General features: G+C 30.1%; 1 protein-coding gene across 1 annotated transcript in view; it reads left to right on the forward strand.

Annotated features, from left to right (window-relative positions):
- The window catches only part of LOC136978953 (diacylglycerol O-acyltransferase 1-like), a 64,138-nt gene that overhangs the window by 13,272 nt on the left and 28,786 nt on the right, over positions 1-22,080 (forward strand). Inside the window, exons 2-9 of the mRNA XM_067274800.1 lie at positions 1,446-1,533; positions 10,137-10,177; positions 10,244-10,329; positions 11,525-11,577; positions 15,463-15,565; positions 17,912-18,052; positions 18,147-18,227; positions 18,328-18,431. Of these exons, the coding sequence (XP_067130901.1) occupies positions 1,446-1,533; positions 10,137-10,177; positions 10,244-10,329; positions 11,525-11,577; positions 15,463-15,565; positions 17,912-18,052; positions 18,147-18,227; positions 18,328-18,431 (697 nt within the window). The remainder of the gene's footprint in view (positions 1-1,445; positions 1,534-10,136; positions 10,178-10,243; positions 10,330-11,524; positions 11,578-15,462; positions 15,566-17,911; positions 18,053-18,146; positions 18,228-18,327; positions 18,432-22,080) is intronic.

Genomic DNA, 22,080 nt, shown 5'->3' on the forward strand with positions numbered 1-22,080 from the left:
AACAAGTTTCGAGAAGGACTACATGTATCAACAGAAGGCAGAAAAAGAAAATTTACATACTTAAGTACTAATATTTCACGAAGATTATTATTTTTGTAAAATTTTAATTTTTGTGAACTATTAGTACTTAAGTATGTGAAAATTTATTACAATTCATGTTGTATGAGGGTTTTATCCAATTCTCGAACTGTGTTAGAGTGAATCCTGTTCTATAGAAGTGCTGTGTTATACGGGGGTTACCTGTAAATATTGTTACAAACCTCATTTATGTTCTTACTCAAGGTATATGAACATGTTTCAACTACAGTAGAGCGTCGTTAATCGGAACGTCGGTAATAGGAATGGCCGGTAATCGGAACGATTTTCAGTCGGACTGTGTTCGTGCTGAATCGAACATTTTTGATACTAGATTTACTTCTAAAGTATAATTTTCATGTTTTTACATTCTTCGATATATTTATTTTGTTTGTACAAAATGCAGAAATAATTTTTAACGATACGATAGCCTCGATTATTATTATAAAAATTTTCGTTAGGCTTAAAATCGACGAAAATTCAACACGAAGTGACACATAACGGAGAAAAATTCAACATGAAGCGACACGCAACGGAGAAAAGTTTGAACATCGGACAGGTTACTATATTTTTTCGTACAAAGTCGGTAATCGGAACAAATGACTAATTGGAACAACCCCAGTCCCCAATTGATTCCGATTTTCAACGCTCTACTGTAGTTTCTGTACTGCATGTGACAATGTGACTACATTAACTGCATGTACTGACGACTGATGACAAGTGCTGAGAAACGGTAGAGTAGAGAGTGAAGAAGTGGGGGTGCCGTGTTGCTGGGTACCATGGTTTGTAGAGAACACGGTTGCCTCGTTTGTATTTTTTTATTTTTTTTTTAATTTTTGAAATTTTTCTCACACCCCTGAGGGTGCATGCACCCCAGGTTAAGAACTACTGGAGTAGATCTAATGTTCTATTTCTGGAGTGAAAGTACTACTAAACCAGCAAAAAGTTATTCACTTGACAAGGTTGACCCCTTTTTAATACACTTTTAGAATTTCTCTGTATTTCAAAATAATCTTTTTCTAATTTCATTTGCAGTTAAATGTTTGTTTATTGATTGTTCTTTTTTTACTTTAAAAATAGAATCTTAACCAGCAGATTAATTTAATCAATCTCAGTCAACCATGATTAATTTGCTGGTTGAGGTTGAACTTCTTTCTTTTCATTTTTTTTTTTTGTATGAACAGTTTATTTTAAATCTTATTCATAATTAATCTATTAATGTGGAAAGTTTTGGTTTTAATTAGTTTATTTATAAATATAATCATTTTCTTATTATCCAGATAATTTTTAAAATTTTTTAATAAATTTGTTTAAAAAGAAAATGGATAATAGTGAATTTAAATTTTTCCCCATTTTATATTTTGTTTCAGATGCCATGTACCTCGAGATTCATTACTAAGTTCTTCTAGTGGATACACAAATTATAGAGGTTTATTAAATCTTTGTATTGTGTTATTGGTAAGTTTATTTCTATTCTAACTTTATGTAGACTAAAGTGATTGCAAACTTTAAAAACAAATATTAAATAAATGATTCCTTGTTGCTTTCTCTTGGCATACAGAAAATTCAAAAAATTGAACTAAGCAGCTTATCTTTGGAGGCAAAAAAGTAAATTCAAACACACCTACAAAATTCCAATAGTTTGAAAATCATCAATGTTCTTAACAGTTGACACTTTTCAAAATTATTGGAATTTTGTGGATATATTGAAATTTAGATTTTTGCATTGCCTCTGAAGATGAGTTTTTTAGCTTGAAAGTACTAAGGCATTATTATTTTTTCTTCTGTACTCTTAGAAAAACAGTGTAGAATCATTTATTTGACAGTCATAAAAGTTTTGTGTGAGTTAAATATTACATATTTAAGAGCATGAAATTAAAACATAATTTTATAACTAAAACCTTACTTAGCTCCTTAAATAATCATCCAATGCCTGATGTTGAGAAAACGTTTATTAAAGAAACATTAACATCTTCAACCTAATATGATAGGGTCACCTTCAGATGCAAGTATTCTTGAACGTATTTTAACTAAATATTTAAATGTCAGAATATTTGAACATTTTTACAATTTAAATTTAAAACCAAAATACTGAATAAATTAACAAATAAATAATAAAATAAAACACACATACTAAATGAACTAATACAATAACGATGTAAATAATGTAGTAAAAAAAGTAACATATGAAAAATAAAATAAATAAACATTGTTTGCCTGTCTGAAATAAAAAATAAAATAAATACAAACCGTCAGCCTTACGAACACTCATCGGAAGAGTGTATCACATTGCTCTAATGTGCTGGAAAGGATTATCGAACTTAATAGAAGTAAAGAAACAGCTTCAAACTTGGGATGTAAAAAGATTACAATAGAAGGGCTAATTAAAAGATATGAAGGAGGCAATGTAATAAGAACCCAAGCAAATCAATTTAAAATCTCCAAGTTCACTTATAATTGAAACATCAAGAACATCATGAAACAAGTATTGGACAGAAAACACTCAAAAATGATTTTCAAAAGAGCACCTAATATATACAGTATTTTAAGAAATGATAAAGACATGATTAAAAAAGAAGAAAAAGCTGGCATACATAAAATTCCATTTGCAAATTAGGAATTAAGACTATATAGGGGTCACAAGAAGGACTTTAGCTACCAGACTTAAGGAGCACAAATACGATATTAACAAAGGGCACTGCATCATCACAATATTATCCTGTATGGCACAAGCAGAGGACTCTGTGGTTAAATGGAATGAACGACGATCCTCAGGACTATGCATTCTCCATCGTTGGCAATGCATGAAGAAAAAATCTAAATATATAAAAGTAAATTAAAAGATGCGTTGTATTAACACCAGGGATGCGGATGGACTAGCTTCTGCATGGAAGTTCTACATAAAAGAAAAACTAAAACACACACATTCCTAGCCTGCTCCTGCCCTTATACTTAGTGGCATTTTCTGTGTATTTATTTTATTTTTATTCTACATATGTTGTAATAAAAAAAACATTATTTACATCATTATTGTATTAGTTCATTTAGTATGCGTGTTTTATTTTATTATTTATTTGTTAATTTATTCAATATTTTGGTTTTAAATTTAAATTGTAAAAGTGTTTGGACATTCTGACATTTAAACATTTAGTTAAAATATGTTTGAGAATACTTGCATCTGAAGATGGTCCTATCATAGTAGGTTGAAAATATTAATGCTTCTTTAATGAATGTTTTCTCAGCATCAGGTGTTGGGTGATTTATCATAATTTTATGATTTAGTAAGTACATAATAATAATAAAGCAAGATAGCAGATTGTGTGCAAATATATATATGAAAAAATTCAAAGAAAATAAGTCCAGATAAAACATTTGAGACCTACTTGGCATAACAATTACTTTTACAAACTTTTCATTTGAATTTCTTGAAATATTTGTTGTTTTGAGTTTTTCACATTTTTCTGTTATGTAGCAATTAACAGATAATAAACCTTTTGATGACTTGCCATAACCTTTATCAGCAGTCAACCAAGCATTGTTGGAGAACTAGGAAATAAATAGGCTTCATTTTTCCATTCTGCCAGGTCACTTTATCTACTAATTTACTAACTATATACATATGTGAGTCGACTATGTTTATATATATATATTATATATATATATATATATATATAGTTGTCACCTGGATAACTTGACCCATCAGTTAAGTAGTCAGTTTTCTGTGGTCCTGGCTGACTTACATAGGCAAGGCATTAATGTTAAAAAACTCCGGTTTACTCAACACCGTTTAACTTGTCACTAATGGATAAGTTGACTTACTTTTGCTGTCCCACACTCTGATAAGTCGTCACCCCCTTCTGAAAAAATGAATTCACTCTCACATGTGGTGCAAACTCATTTTTTTCAGGAGGGGGAGTCAATTTATTTATTAATACATAATAAATATATTTAATAATATATATGTACATATTAATAAAAATGTCTTAATATTTCATGTATAAAATAATAACAGATAAACAAAAAAAAAAATATACAATCTATATAAACGTCACACCAGAATCGAATTTTGCATTTTCTCACGCTAGAGGCATTACGAATCCTTAGACATTACTTGCTAACAATTGACAATTGTTAAGATGATGTTTTCAAGGCATTCATGATCGTTGAAAAAGAAAGTCGAGACAGTTAAGTGCTCAAAACAAACAACACTAAACGAATTTTTCAGTTTTTTATCTACAGAGTAATTATAAATGGAGGACACAATATATTGTAAGCCTATACTATAGTGATGTAATGAATAGTATATTCGGCCTAAACCGAATACCGAATATTCGGCCAGGAGCGTTGCCGAATGGCCGAATATTCGGCCAAACTATTCGGCTTGATTAACGCAGATACGAAAATTGGCGCGCAAACCGCATTATGGCAAAGATCGCGCACCGTGCTCTCTATTGGCCCGCTGTCACTACGATTTTTTTCTTCCATTAGGTCTAAATTATTTAAATTAATTAATTAAATTATAATAATTAAAGTTAATATGAGATGGAGTCTAACGTCTATCCCTAGTGCCAAATTGGTTTATAATTTATGTAATAGCCATAAATAGCCCGCTATGATTCGGCAGTTGTTGGTATTTAGATGTATGTTATAACTTATAAGTTATTTTATTTGCAATCGATCATTTTAACTCCTTAATTAAACACTAAAATTTCGTTTTTACTACGTATTTGTAGACTGAATAGTACCCTAAGGATATACTTTAGTGGTGACATAATATGGTCTAGTTTCTCCCCAGTTGTGGAACAGTTCAAATATATTATTGGGGAGTTTCTATTTGTGAAGTTTTGTGATATTTTGTTGCTATTGTTTTTGTCAATATTTTAAAAATTAACATGATTTCAAATGTTATCTTTTGTATATAATGAGAAATGCTCATTCTTTGCTTTATATATAAAATAAATTATATACTGTATTACTTACTCATCTTCTAGAAATAGATAATTTCTTTCATTAAATACGATAAGTTTTAATCAAACGTTTCGTAACTCATTTTAAAATATCGTATAAATATTAAAATGTACGCGAATACGAATATAACGTAATTAACTAAACAATAACATTGATGCCCGATACGTTCTAACCTACACGCCATCAATGCCATAAGATATCGGGCTAGATAAAGGCTATATTATTAATATAGCCTTTATTATTATAATAAGTTGCAAAAATAAATATATAAATATATATATATATATTACTACTTTATTCATGCACAATTTACTTTAAGATCGACCTTACCCTTCTCAGCAGTCCTGTATGTTGCTAAACTGCTAATCAAACATTATTACAGTAGCGCGTCGTTTATCCGAATCAGTTTGGGACTGGGGTTGTTCGTATAACCGATTATGTACAAAAAAAATATATTAACCTATACCATTTTGAAATTTTTCTCCATTGCATGTTGCTATGTGTTGAATTTTTGTCAATGTCAAGCCCAACGTAAATTTTTTAAAAATAATAATCATGGCTATTGTATTGTTAAAAATTATTTTTTTATTTTGAACAAACAAAATAAATATATTGAAAAATATAAAAACAAAAAAATATATATATTGGGAGTTAATCTAGTATCAAAAATGTTTGATTCAGCATGACACAGTCTGACTGGAACGCTTTCGGTTAATCGACATTTCGGTTGATTGGCTTTCAGATCAACGACACTCTACTGTATTATTATTAATAACTTTTACATTGCATATATTTCCTAGAGGTTTTTAAAAATTGTAGAATGTAAATTTAGACTTTTTTCTGATTAAAATTGCCTTTATTTTATTCATATTTGTGTTTCAGTTACTTTTTCTTTGTCCAATCAAGTTTGCTTGTAAAGTTTTTTATTTTTCCCTCCCCGGTAATCATTGTTTTTTACCTCTTCTGATATGAATCTGCAGTTCTTTAATAAAGATTTCAATTTGGCTTGGCTGGAATTAGGTTTTTTTTCATTTTACTGTGTGGCTTACCATCTTAGACCAAACAGATATCACCAATACTAAGTGGAAGAACAAATAACATTAAAAGACCAAAAGAAACCTCAGAAATATGAGGGTGAAGGGAAATGTGTGCAGGGGACTCTGGGGAAAAGAGGTGAACTGGGAAAAAAGTACATGCGACAAGAGTGGTGTGGACTATCGACCTTGTAAGAAGAACTGTTATTTAGGAGAATCTAGGGCAGTGAACAGCAAGTGAGAAAGGATTACTGAAAATTATTAAACTTGAACATTGATTCATGATTGACTATTTTATGATTCTTGTGTATGTTATAAACTATTACTCCAACTCCATACAGTAAAGTTAATGGGTTAATTAGTGTTCTTCTTTTATTAAGCTCTGAGAACAATGGATTAACCTAAACACATGTGAAAAACGTTATTATACCTACACTGGGTTCTTTCAACATGTTTCTTAGCCGTAGTTATTTTCTGCCTACATATATAATATATATAGGGTGATTCAAAAGTTACAGAAATTTTAAAAAGTTAATAGCTCACAAACTATTTACAATAAGATGATGCGGTTTTCACAGAAATGCTTGGAAAGAAGTGGATTTTTTTTCATGTAATAAAAATTTTAGCACCAAAATAGTTACATTTCTTGCCATAGATGGCACTTCATAAGATTACACAATTTATGTAGTTGTTACTAGAGCTTACACTAAGAACATTTTAATTTTTTTATTCTTATTTTAACAAATTTACAAATGCTACAGTGCTATCTATGGCAAGAAATGTAACTATTTTGGTACTAAAATTTTTATTACACGAAAAAAAATCCCACTTCTTTCTAAGCATTTCTGTGAAAACCACATCCTCTTATTGTAAATAGTTGGTGAGTTATTAATTTTAAAATTTCTGTGACTTTTGAATCACCCTGTACTGTACTTCTTTATTTACCTATTTATAATGAATTTGTTTTTTCTTCCCCACAACTGCATCAAAGAGACAACCAAGAATGTTTGTGTAATATTTCTTGTTAATAGATATACTGTAGAGATTGAACTTGTAATGCACCCCAGTTATTTCACATTAAAAAAATGTTGTATTGAGATAAGATGCTTTGACAATTACTGAAGGAGATAGAATAGAATAACTGAGACTTTTAATAAGTGATACAAAATGCTGGCAGAAATATGTAGCTACACATGGTTATTTTGAAAGTAGTCTTTTGTAAATTTAATATAACTTATAGTTATATTAAATTTACAAAAGTTTAAGTTAAAGTTTAGTTTATTTTTGACTACCATATATTTACAGATATGTAGTTTTGCAAGCATCACTTTTATGATTGGTACACATTTTTTGTTAGCTTTACATGAAATGCTATATTTAAATATCATATTTTTGATGATATTAATGAAGCTTCAGTTGTATTTCCGGAAACACAACTGAAGGTAGTTTGTGGCATTGAGCTTGTGGGGAACTAAAGTTTCCCACAAGCTCAATGCCACAAACTAGAATGGATTTCATAAATATACATATATAAATATTTAGTAAATTTTTTTTCATGTAATAGCAGTTCAAGCCAATTGATCTATATCTTGATGGATGTTATAAATTGTATTATAAAAAGTGTTTAATATTACTATATAGTAATAATATTTATTTATATATATTTATAGTAATTGTGTATGTGTGTAGGCAACTCTGAAAGTTTCTAGATATGTACAAAGCATTAAATGTAATTTAATGATCATATTCTCAAAGTACTCCCCATCATATTCTATACAGTATTTTATCTTTTCAAATCAAGCAATCGTACCAATGAATTTCTGAGATGATTTTTCTAGTTCTGAAGAAGCTGTTTCTCCAAAACTCTGGAAACAGTCTGCAAAGCAGTTCTCTGACTTAAGAATAGAAAATAATTATAAGATGCCAGAATTTGATTATGGGGGAATTGAATACTTAATTCAGTCCACTGTCCTCATTATCATATGTTCCAGGGCATTATTGTGGAGAAGAAACAGACTAAAGTTTGGTTCCTTTGGACATCTTCAACAGATCTTTGAAAAACTTTTAGTAGACAAATGTAGAATACTAATTGGCAGTTTTTCAATCTTGTACATATGTTGCAACATAGCTAGTCCTTTTTTTTCATTTTTGGGACATTTCATATTTATAGGTTATAATGGCTTATCTAGGAATCCTATATTGATAAATGAAGATTCATCACCAGTGACAATCTCTCAAACATAATTTGATTGTCTATTTCCAAATCTTAGGATCATGTACTGGCATTATTTCGCATAAGCATCTTTTCCCTCGTCTGATAAGATGAACACAATTGACATAGCACTTTCCTAACAAACCATTCTTTTATGTAAAATCTTGTATACTGCTGCTGATATAATTCCTAGATTGATCAATATGTTAATATCTGCTCTAACTTTATCATAGTCTCAACAGCCCACCAGTGGCCAAGTGGTCTTTAAACCCTGAACACTGGGAGTTCAGTTTGCTCCTCACTCAGATGGGCTGGCCACATCTAGTTTTTCAGGTTTTCTCCACATCTGTAACACACAAATAGGGGTCAGTTCCCCTTAAAAAGACCTCCCGAAGGCATCCCCCTAGGCAGATTGCCCAAGTGTTGCTTTGCCATAACTTAACAGTCTCAACATGACTCATCTATTCTATAACTTATTACAATAATCATTTTTGGTCTCATCTTTAAGTCATCAGGGCATATCCAGAATGGTGCTTGTAATGCTATAGTATCCCCTCATTATCAAAGCAATCAGTTTTGTTACTTCAAAATAAAAATAAATATAATAATTTATATTGCATGACTTCTTCAGTTAGGTGAGATTAGGAATTTGAATAACATTCTTTGAAAAACAATAGTGGACTGGTGCCTTTGTCTCCAAATTTGTCTTGAGCAATGCCCATATTCTCAAAATCTTGGATATTTGCCATTGAGTCATTTACATTAAAGTGCACCAAAACACCTTCATATAGTACAGACTAAATTCTGTTAGTATCTTGCAAATACTGGAACAATTGGTCCTCCTTTAAACCAATTTAAAATTGTAAAACATTGTTGCCCAAAAATCAGTGCTGTAACTAGGTAGGTGCACCTGTACAGGGCCCACTTGGAAGGGGGCCCAAAATACTGTTCACAAGAAATTATATTTTTAAATTTTTCTGCCTTTGTCTGAGCAGTTTGGCAATTAGATTTTGCCTTACTTAGACCCTAGATGTCTCTGTTCACCAACATGAACATTCAAATGAATGGCAAAACAAACTGATATTTTCATCATGCCTATGTTAAAAAAAGTAAGAATTCACGTGTGAAATTGAAAGTTTTAAGTTTGAAGTAACGACTCGCATACAGAATATAGAAACTGCATCTCTGCTTAATATTCTACAGGCTTTTCATGATTTTGGTTTGAGTCTTACCCACATATCAATGTTGCCCTTTGAATATTTTTAACTCTTCCCATTTCTATTGCTTTGTGCAAGAGAAAATCTAGCAAGTTGAAATTAATAAAAAATTATTTAAAATCAACTATTGGACGAGCAGTTATCTAATCTCTCTATTATTTCAATAGAATACAATATCGTTAAAAATATTAATTATTATGGTGTAATTAATGAATTTGCTGAAATGAAAGTCAGAAAAGTGCAATTAAAATCAATTTTATTAAAAAACAATTGTAATGTATTTGTTTTATTATTTTCCTAAACCTAATTAATTAAGGTGTCTAAATGCAAATTCTTGCACAGTGCACAAGAATGGCTAGTTATGGCACTGCCATAATGATCCAAAGACTACTCAATTACAGACAATCATAAGACCACTAGATGATATATTTTCTGCTGTTCTAGAATGGAAGTTTGCAAGAGAAACATCTATTGAATCAGAGTTGTTCCATTAAATGCACATATGTAATGTTGCACAATATGTACTTTCTCCCCTATGGTAACTTTCAGTGTGGCTTATGTATTAGTGTTTTGACTATAATAAATAATTGTTTTGAAGAAATTAAATTAAAATTTGTGTTTATGATGTAGATATTATCAAATTCAAGAGTTGCACTTGAAAATATTATTAAGTAAGTATAATACACTTATCTTATTAAAAATATTAATAAAATATTAATATTATTTTGATTATCCAGATATGGAATATTAGTGGATCCTATTCAAATACTTAAAATTTTTGTTCATCGTCCATCAAAGTCTCCTACAATTCTTCTGTTGCTAGGTATGTAAAAAGTTATTAATGATGCATTTTATTTAAATTGTAGTTTCATTATTTAAAATTATGATTATTCTCCTAGTCTTTTTTAGTTTATCAAAAATGCTTTATTTTAATTAACTTTTGGAAATTATATACATCTTACTAGGATAATGGTAAATTTATAAATACAGTAGAACTTCACTAATTTACATCAATTGGGGTAAAACCTAGTCCAAATTAGTGAGGTTAAATACATTTTGTATACTTGAAAAGTATACTTTATTTAAAATCAATTTTGTTGTGCTGTATTTGTTACACAACAGTTTGATAAATTTTTACAATAGTTTTAAAATGGTTTTGAAATGACAAGAATAATGATGTTATTTTTGTAAAAATAGCATCATTATTCTTGTCATTTCAAACATTTACTAATTTGAAAAGAAGCTAATTCATAAAATTTTTAAAAATATAGTTAAGTTATATGAGATTATAATATAGATATGAATTTGAACTCAGATTCATTTATATACAATCTGACCGTTGACAATTTTATTAAGTTAGAGCTTTAATATACAGTATACACTATCCACCTGTATTGTCCCAACGGTAAAGTATGGTGATCTGGGACTGTTTGTCGTGGTTTAAGCTGGATCTCCTGGTATCAGTGATAGAAAAGTTTAAAGCTATTACCTATAATGACATTCTTGACAACCATGTACTTCCAATGTGTCGAAGGCCCACTCCTATACTAACATGACAAAATGAACAACTCAACAAACCTAATTTTTGATTAAAGTCAAATGATCCCATTCACAAAGCAAGTTCCATTGAAGAATTTGACCGGCCTGTTCAAAGTCCAGATATGAACCATATTGAACATCTTTTGTGATGAACTGGAATGTTGACTGCAAGCCAGGCAAAAATGTCCAATATCAGTGACTGACCTGACTAACGTTCTATTGGAAGAATGGAAGAATTCTTACAGCAATATTCCTTCATCTAGTGAAAGCCTTTCCCATAGAGTGGTACCTTGACGATAGTAAAAGGTTGACTATCCCCATATTAATTTTCATCCTACTTGAAGGAAACTGTCCATGACAGGTGTTCAAATAGATAAAATCAGATAGTATAATATAAAATAGATTAAAATTTAATTATATAAAAAATTTTAATTGAAAATTATGTAATTTATCTTTTAATTACATGTTTTAATTTACAGGACTAAATATATTTATTTTGGGATCTCTGTTGATTGAATTAATGATGGCTAAAGTAAGTGAATTCATTTTTTTAAGAATTTAAAAAAAAATTTATTTATTTCTACTGACAAACTTATCTGAAGCTATATTTTATTTTAAAATGTATTAATTGTGTCAGCTGTATTTAAAGTATGGCCATGGATCAAATTTTAAAATACAGGGGCATTTCAAAAAGTATCTTTGCCTCTATCTTTTTTATATTGCATTTTGTTTTGATTTGGATAAAAAAAAACTTCCATTACTCTTCTTCCTCCTAACACAGCATTATTCAACAGGTACTGTTACCTCAGGGGTAAACAATGTTAGTTAGTTTAAAATGATAACAGTTATGTCATTCACTATAGAGCAGGGCTTCTTAAACTATGGGTTGCGATCCCATTTGGGGTCGCTTAGCAACATCTTGGGGTCACGGGGTTTTAATGCAAAATATTGAAAATAATTTGTGAGAGTTTGAAAATGGCATGCTTTGTGTCGTAGGTTTCGTGAGTTCCACTTTGTGTCACTTCTGGTGCAGCGAGACAACGATTCAGCAACACTGATTGTAGTGTGAACTAGTGTAGTGTTGTTGCTTTTCAGTGTATTCAGTTGTCTCTGTTCCATTATAACACAAGAGTGAACTGTGGTAGTATACCATTATTGTTTTTGCAAATTTGTATATATCTTCAATATATATGTATATTTTCATTGTATTTCATATGTATATTGCAAATATTTATATATCTTTATTTTATATTTGATTTTTTTTCGCGACACCCCCAATCATAAATGGGGTCGTGAATAAAAAAAGTTTAAGAAGCCCTGCTATAGAGGAACAGAGATCTGCGGTGTGATTTCTTTAGGCAGAATAACAAAAACTGTCACAAATCCATAACAGTGTTGAAAGTATATTCTGAAAATTGCATGGATTATTTTATCATTTTGGTGATTGTGCAAAATATTCAAATGAGCAAAGAGCCTATGCAATCAGCAATCATCTGGCTGTTCGGTTTCAGCTTTGGGAGAGAGAGGGTAATGGAAAAAATTGTAATCTATAGTTGGGAACATTTGCAACAGCCATCTTGCCACTTTAACCTAGTGTTTAGTGACTGTGTATTTGGCCCAAGGAAAAAATTTCTCAGAAAGAACATATTTCAAAGAAATAAGTTGCATAATTTTGAATAAAATACATTATCTAAAAGTATAAAAATTAAAAAAGAATTACTTTTTGAAATACCCTTGAAGATGAAATTACAGGCATTCCTTACTTAATGTTAGTAATTTGTTCCTGACATTAACCACAAGACTATAATTTTTCCCATGCAAATTAATGAGAAATAATGTGCTACAATGTCAACCCAAAATTCTCAACTAATTTCTGAAAGTGTATCTTAAACATCTATGTATAAGCTGCAAAGTATCATATTAGAACATAAAATGATAAATATATTGCTTTCTGATCACCAAACAGTTAATATGATTAACAAGTGGTTGCTTTGTATGCTGTAACACAGTGTGCCGTCACAAGGTAAAAGGTGTGACGTAAACTTTTACATATTCTTATTAATTTCTAGTTTTATTTATATATTTTTATCACAGTTGCTATTTTTCTTATGTTTGTATTTTATTCTCTGCTGCAGCACTGATGAAATAAGATGATGATAAAGCAATAAACACACGTCATCCCAGTACTCACATACTCTTTTGGAGTTATACATTGTACTCATACAGATCTTGAGCAACTTCAAATAAAAACAAGAGCAACACTTACTAAGCATAAACATCATCATCCTAAATCTGCCATAGAAAGATTAACTCTTCCACATAAAGATGGCAGACATCTGATCGACATAATTAACCTCCACTACGAACAGACCCTGCGAGAGTTTTTCTACAAAAAACAAGAAACATCACAGTTACATAAAGCAGTAACTCTAGCAGACTCAAATAATACATTATTAAATTTACATTCACAATGTATGGACACAACACAACATATAAATAGCATAGACACCATTAAGCAATCGTGGGTGCGAAAGGCACTTCATGGCAGACATCCCTATGACCTGATCCGGCTCAGGATTTTGTTGACAACTGCGTCAAACAGCTGGTTAGTTCGGGGGTGCCCCTTTGGGGAGACGAAAGGATTCATGATTGCCAAACAGGATCAGGTCGTAAATACTAAAATTACAGAAAACACATACTCAGATACAACACATCACTTCCGGTTGCAAGCTCTTGCCACAGACAGATAATTTACATAGACATAATCAAGTAGCAAATACATCAAGAGCTTGCAAAGAAACACAAATTAGTAGACATCCATGAACCATACTACAGATATATTCCACATACAGTATTGGAAAACAACACGCACAAAATGTACTACGACAGAACCATAATCACAAAACAATTTACCACAACAGACCAGATATCACACTCATTGACAAACACAATAAAATAACATACATTATAGACATATCTGCTTCAAACACTCACAATGTACAAAACACATGCACTGAAAAAATCAGCAAGTACACAGAACTTGCCCAGGAAATAAGGCATCTATGGAGGATGAATAGGATGTTTATTGTACCTGTCATTCTCTCCTCTACAGGCATCATACCACACACGCTACACAAAATCCTTGGAACATTAAAATCGAATAGAAACGTATACATCACACTTCAGAAGGACATTATTGAATATATCTGATATAGTTAGGAAATACCTGAATACAGAAACACATTGACACACTTATGTAATTTTTGTCTTGTTTGAAATTACTATGCCTCGACTCTGGTCCGGCATACTACACAGCCATCGGTGTCAACTGGGTATAACTCACAAAACCCAATATGATAATAATAATAGATTTATGGCATTAAGAAATTCTGTTAATAGTATCATATGTTTTTGAGGGGAATAACATTTTGGTGTGCTGTGTTGTCATGTCGAGTCATAGGTGTGCTGCAAGTAGAAAAAGGTTGCGGAACACTGCTGTAACATGTACATTCTGCAAACCATACCACAAATATTGTTTACAATACAACATGCAATTAATATGCATAAATAGGGAGATTTGTTTTTAAAAAAGCATGCAGTTTTCAATTAAAAAAAACAAGTTATAAATATCATTATATTTTTAACAATGTACTGTACCTAACACTTGTAAATTGGAAAATTGATTAACTACTGTTGATAATATCACGAAAGCATGTTTAAGCTTTGTTATTGATGATGGCATCATATGACTTCTGATCTGGTGTTTTTTCCAGATCAGCTGTACTTGAGATGCATATTCTATTTGAGAGTCTGGTGCTTTACAAAATATCTACATGTGATTCTAATATTCAAACCAATTGTATTTGGAATTTAGCTTTAGACTCTTTGCATGTATTGCATTGTTAAAAATACTGAAATGAGTTTTTTTGGAATGTAAATGCACAAATTTTTCTTACATAAACATTAGCTAAAAAGCATATCTGAGAGTGATGTACTGCACAGTAAATGAAATTTTTTTGTGTATGAAACATGAAAAGGCAGTCTATCAAGAAAATGTTAAGTAGAGGATACCTGTATTTCATTTTTTTAAGATATTGTTTTTCTCTTTGTTAAAATTTTTAAGATTAGAAACCAATACAATATGTATTTTATATAATTTAGTTAATTTCACATTGAACCTATTGAAAAAGCAATTATTAATGTAATTTAATAACTATAACAAAGATTGAACTTCTGTTATTATATTTACTACATTAATTTGAAGCTATTAGTAGTTTGTATAATTCTTTATATATTATCTGATTAAAATTTGATTTTCATAATATAGTCCTAAAATATAAATTAGAATATTGAAAATAATACTTAAATATGTTCAAGGATTTATAATATGTATTTAATTCTTAAATATTTTATCCAGGGAAAAATCAAAGAAGAAAAAGGAAGACTTATCACTGTTGCTCACTTATCTGCACTTATTGTGGTACCACCAATACTTGTATACATTTTGGATTGCCATCCAGGTATAATTTTATGCATTTAAACATCAATCACAACCTTGACAAACATTTTCAATCTTACGCAAGATCTGCTTTAGGTCAACAGCATTGAAAGATCAAAAATGTTTGTCAAATTTTACATTAAATTATTTACTGGATTGTCAAGGTTTTGGTTAGTGTACTTAGTTATTGATCCAGTTATCAAGAGGAAGTTAATTTCATTATGCATTTATTTTATAAATTCATCAACATCATACACCATTCATGAATTTAGGCCATGTTGACCCATTTTGGTCTCAACTAGACAGGATCTAGGAGTTTTTTTTAGTGGATGTCCTGATCGTCTTCGTCCTCATGGATGATACTGTAAAACTGCATTAGGTATCTTACCCAGCAGCATTCAAGATGCATGTTGAAGACATTTTTTGCTACATGTGGAGAGTTTTTCAATTAATGATTACATATTGAGTTCCTCCAAAATGTCCTTATTTTGTCAGTGATCCAGTAATGTATTGTATATCCAACCATTCAGCAGATAAACCTCATTTCAGCTGCCTGTAATCTGTTAATATCTTGTTTTTAGAGCCCAGATTTCACTTCTGTACAGAAGAGCCAGAGTTTTATATAATTTTAGTCTGGAATGTTTTTGTACAAGGTTGCAACAAGTGCATCCAACAATGTTAAAAATTCTTAAAAATAGAAAAACATTACAAAATCAAATTAGTAATGATATTAAAATGTTTACAAAACTGTTATTCTATTACTAAACTATAACATTGTGCATTAAACTTTTCTGGAATTTTACTGTCAAAGTTCAGAGGTGTGCATTTTTTTAGGATATAATATATTCCAGTCTACAATGTTTGAACTATAACATAATATCCTAGGATAAAAGTATAGTATTTAATAAAATATTTAGATTTGTAGATGAATTTTTAAGAAATCTTAAACAGAGATATTGAAAAAATACAATTCTATTTTTCAAATTGTTTCACCCACCTGATCTAGTTAAGAACTGTCCTTACAAGTATTTTATGCTGAAAGTTTTATAAGCCATGAAATGTACCCATCCCTTGTTATCAGTTTATAATAAATGAATAAATAAAATAGTGATCTCATTTATTGGTCATATTTCTCAAAACTGCATGCTCTTTGTCCATTTTGTTCACTAAACTGTGGTGTAGGAGTGGTCTTCTATGTCAATATTTATCAACTTTGCATGAAAGAGTACTTTATTCTCTTGTAGTTCCCTTTGCTTGGGAGCAAATTTTTTTGGAATTATATAATATTAAAATAGTTAAAATAACAATTAATTCCAACAATGTCAATAAACTTTTTTAGTTTATATATATATATATATATATATATTAATACTAAAATGCTAAATACACAAATTCAACTTCAATACTTCCTTGGATGAATCTTCATACACAACACAAATTTTTGCTTCTTAGATTTCATTGAGAAGTCCAAGGTAGTCTTTAGAACTTATGTATTAGATCGGCATATATTTTGTCGACAAAGAAAAGGTGACAGTAAATGTGATCCTCTTTGTTCAGCAATCTCCTTCTTCAGCTCTGTGGTCACTCCAGACAAAATGAAATACATTAAGAACTAAAAAAGAAAGATGTCGTCTCCTCATTTCATTTGTTCTTATGTCCTTTTGAAATGTCACAAACATCTTTCTCCCAATCAAGGTGGCTGGAGATATTCCACAAAGATGGCTGGAGGTGATAATGTTTAAATGAGGCATATTAACTACTCGGGATGGAGAAAGAAAATTAAAAAAAAAACGAACATGAAACGGGAGTACCACATTCTAAGCAGATGCACAACATTCAAAGAGAGAAAATACCAAAGTAAATCTCTTATGGTTTCAGAATTGTGGTTCAACACTATTTCTGTCACTCAGGAAATATTACATATGGTTAGTTTTTCTTAGCTTCTAAGATTTATTTAGGAAATATATGTAAAGAAATTTTTAAATTTCCTATACTTAATGTCCTATTCTTTTATGATTATCTTACTCTTTGCCTCTAAAAAGAGGCATCCATAAATCAGCCAGCAGTTTGACATAGTTCTGTCAATGTAATCCTGGTTGAAATCATTAGGGTACTTATCATGGATCTCCTCCAGTCAGATAGTGTCTGTACATATTGTGTAAGTTTAATGGTATACTGTTTTTGTCTGCAAGAGTTACTGCTTTATGTAGTTATGATGTATCTTGTTTTCCATTAAAAAAAATTCAGTGTCTCTGTAATGAAAATTTACTATAATTTTTATACTGTTCTCTAAATAATAAATATTAATTCTTAACTATTTAATAATTTATTTCATTCAAGTTATTTTATATTTTAATTGTTTTTATAGTTGCAGCCTCGATATTGATGGGAGAAGTTAGCATAATATTTCTTAAATTAGTTTCTTATCATATGGTTAATTATTGGTGCAGAAAAAGCCAGAATAAAATCATTAACCGCACACGTGGTCGATCATACACTGCAGTTGGTGGTTAGTGTGTTTTCATAAGATAATAAAATTTTAAAAACCTAAACAGTTAATATATTTCATAACATAATCTTTTTATAATTTTTATTTATATTAGAAAGCATAGATTATTTAAATGGTGATTCTTCTGATTCAAAGTCTTCATTAGTACATTATCCAGATAATTTAACAGTTAAAGGTAAAAATCTTATATTTTGTTTATATATTGTTTTTAATTTGTAAATTTTTAATTTTTTTGTTTTGTAAAAATACAAAGCATGATTTATATTTTTTTATAGATTTATATTACTTCATGTTTGCTCCTACTTTGTGTTACGAACTCAATTTTCCTCGTTCTGATCGTATTCGCAAAAGATTTTTGATTAAACGGTTGTTAGAAATGGTAAGTTATATATTTAAAAATTTATTTGATTTTAAATTATTTGTGATTTATTATAATTAGTTTTATTTAAAGAAAAATCAAAATTTTAAAAGATTACTAATGAATGAATTTTGATGAATACATGAAAGGCATAGTTAAGATAAAATTCTAAATTAAAAGAATGTTTTTATTTTTATAATTACATGCATGATATTGAATCTTTTTGACATTCTTGACTTCAGTTATTAGATTCAAAAATATGTATATATTAAATTTATTGTTACTGTAAATGTGATGAAAGTATACAGTTGCACTTTTGATTTGATTTTTCAGAGGTCAAGTAATTATGTCATTGTTAAAGATAAGAGAAATTTTCAATGAAAAGTTGCAGAGTTAGATCAGTTATGCCATTCAGGCACTATTTATATTTAACTTTATAGCATGCTTACTTGGATTACAAGTATTAGATACAAATCTCACACTAGGCTGATTTTTGTCTTTTTACAATTAAATTTTAATTCAATATGTATGTCTAAAGTTGTAAATATTTTAATATATTTCAAATGATGATAATGGCAAGCCTGAGAAGCTGAGGCCCAATTGGAAACATTTTTTACAAGATCTCAAGCTCATATCTGTCTATAGAATCTTAAGAGAGATAAAATCTGTAATAAGCTTTATTTATAGCTTCAGAGTGACTTCCTTTAGTGTCATCTTCACTGTATTGTGGATCCACTTGCACTTCTGCATTTTCTAGGATAGGTTTGCTGAAATACTTACTGTATTTTTACAGAATGACTGGCATGCTGCATAAAACCAGACGAGACCAGCATACTGCCAACCCCATGGTTACTGCATGCCTGTTAAACTGTGACTAAAATATAAAATTAATCATATCTAACAAAACTAGTTGTTAATTAAACATTAAAGAAAATATTCTTCTGAGTGCAATAAAATAATAACATAGTAATTTGAGGCTGACTTAAAATCAGGAATTGTGTTCATTTACAAGAATAAAATGTGGGAACTGAGGGTAGGCAGACTTGCTCCCACCACTTAGTCAACTTCAAACCGTTAGACCCGCCACAAGGGTTGTAGGATGGTTTATTAGGGTTTATAATTTGGTACAGGTGAATCGTGAAACTCCCCTGTAAGTTGTTTTTCCTGACATCAGTTAAACCATGATTCAAAACAACAGTTTAACTCGTGATATAAGATAGTAAATAAATTTAATTAGATGGGTCTATTTAAATGAGTGAGGAGGATACATAGATTCAGGATGAAATTTCAGCATGGATTTGAGTCATGAATGAGGCCGAGATTAAATAACAAATAAAAATTTAAAAATACAATAAAAGAAAGCAAATATTACAACAAACAAGAAATTTTCTCCCCCTTTGCCTATTTCACGGAGAGAGTGAGTTTACAATAATCAGTTATACTACCACGCCTTCATCTTGTCTTTTGATTCGGTGATATAGCGTAGGATCAAGTTGAGGAACAACAACAGATATTCGGTGAGATCGGAGAAGGTTGGCTGAGAATCTTCAAGAAATTGTGGCACACAAATTATAAAAATGAGGTTAAAGCAGAGAACTTGTTGGGACTTCTCTGGACACTGTTGGAGAACTCTTGGTGATCTTGTTGGGAACTTTGGAGATATCTTGGTGAACACTTCAGAAACTTGTTGAGGACTCCCCAATCAGAGGAAATTCATTTGTTTTGTTTTTTTCTCAAACCAATAAAATTGTAGGATTTTTCATATGTACATGGGATGTGTTGAAGGGATGGACTGGCAGATGGGTGCCAATTTTGGGAGATAAGGATTGTGAGAAAGGAAGTTGAGTTCCCTTTTTATCAGAAGAGAGACAAATTCACTTCCTTTAGTTAAACATCTATAAAAACAAACTTTGTTTCTCATGATAAAATATTAGTAATTTGGAAAGAAAAATGTTACATTTTCATGTAGTAAAAATTATATTGTCATTTTCTCCCTTCTCTGATGAAGGAAATGACATAGACTCTCCCAACATAGGAGAGATTTTCAGGTTAAATAACAAGTTTAGATTGATGTATAAAATGCTAAGATAAGATAAATTTAAACAAATAATTCTTAATGTGGATCTCACAAAAACAATTAATGACTTATTGACATTAGTAGTAGTCAGTCAGTCTGGGCTACACTGGCCACTTACCTTGATCTTTAAAAATAACACCTTCCTCTCAAATTTCACATAAAGCCCATGTTAGATGTAAGCTGAGATAATTTACAGCTAGTTTCTTAAATATAATGTGTTTTGTTTTTGTGTTTTTGACTCAAATAACAACAAAATACATATGAAATTCCAAAAAGTGCTTTTTTTTAAGAGTTTTGTGTCATTAGAAAGAAGAAGAAATGAAGAAAACACCTAATTGTAGTTTTTGATATAATGCCTGTCAGCATTACATCAAAAACTTCAGTTTCACAGTTCTAGAATAAAAACTGGTTCATTTTTATGTAATTAACTCTTTCATCTTTTTTTAATGTGCCTTCTAAAGAGGGATGTATAACCTGATTTAAACCAGCATGCTGGTTTTTATCACGGAAATATTTGATTTCTTGCTCTCCCCTGGATAGACTGACATGCTTGTCATTCTGCAAAAGTACTATATCTAATTCACCCATTTCCTTTTCTGTCTTGGCTTTCTTTGCCCTGGCTACAGCACTAATTACTGCCACTTAAATATTTTTTTTTTATATCCTTTTGTGGTTTCTGAAAATAGATAAAAATATCTATAGTTTACTATTTTATTTATATAACTACAAAATTCTTTATTCCTTTACACAATTTAAAGAATTTTTAAAATATGTTAGATTGGTCACTTCATGTGTTAAACCCTTGAGTAACATAACATTTGTAGTTAGAAGTAGTATGGGTTCGATACATTTTGGAGTATAAAATTTAATTTGTATAGAATTTAATGTAAAGTAATGATACATTTTGAATTATAAAAAAATAAAGACGATACAAAATAGATTACAATCGCATCCTCTACCGCAGTGTTTCTCAAACTTTTTGGACCGCGACCCCCCCCTTCTGCACTTAAAAATTTCAAAGGACCCTCGAAGAATAAGTATGTGTCAAAAAACATCCCGGGGGAGGCTAGGCTCGTATTTAAATATTTATATTATTTTTATTATTTATATGTGCAATTTATTTAAGTAAAAATTATTTTATATATTTTTTATTTCTATTATTTCTAAACATGAATCCATAGTAAATTTATAAAATATTTGAAAAAATTGATCTGGCATCAATTTTTCAGCGACCCCCCCCCAAATATTTTTCACGACCCCCACTTTGAGAATCACTGCTCTACCGTACCTGCAGTGGTGCCTCTACTGGACCCACAGTGTGTTCTTTTGTTCACATGCTTTTTTTTTATCAAGGGCTTTGTCAGAAAATCGTACATTTTTTTTCTTTTTATCAACAATGTTAGAAATATCACAATATATTTCTGGTCTGTAAATAATACAATTAATTGCTAGATTTTAAGAAAAGGATTGACTTTCTTAAGAAGATTTAACTATTTTTATTTTAAAATCCAATATAAGGTTACAGATTTTCAAATATATTTTAATTTTCTTCTTCATCGAATTTGTTTAATTTTTCTATTATATCATCAACGA

Source organism: Centruroides vittatus, unplaced genomic scaffold, assembly GCF_030686945.1.
Source record: "Centruroides vittatus isolate TY-2023 unplaced genomic scaffold, ASM3068694v2 contig_564, whole genome shotgun sequence".
In the NCBI taxonomy this organism is placed as follows: Eukaryota; Metazoa; Arthropoda; class Arachnida; order Scorpiones; family Buthidae; genus Centruroides; species Centruroides vittatus.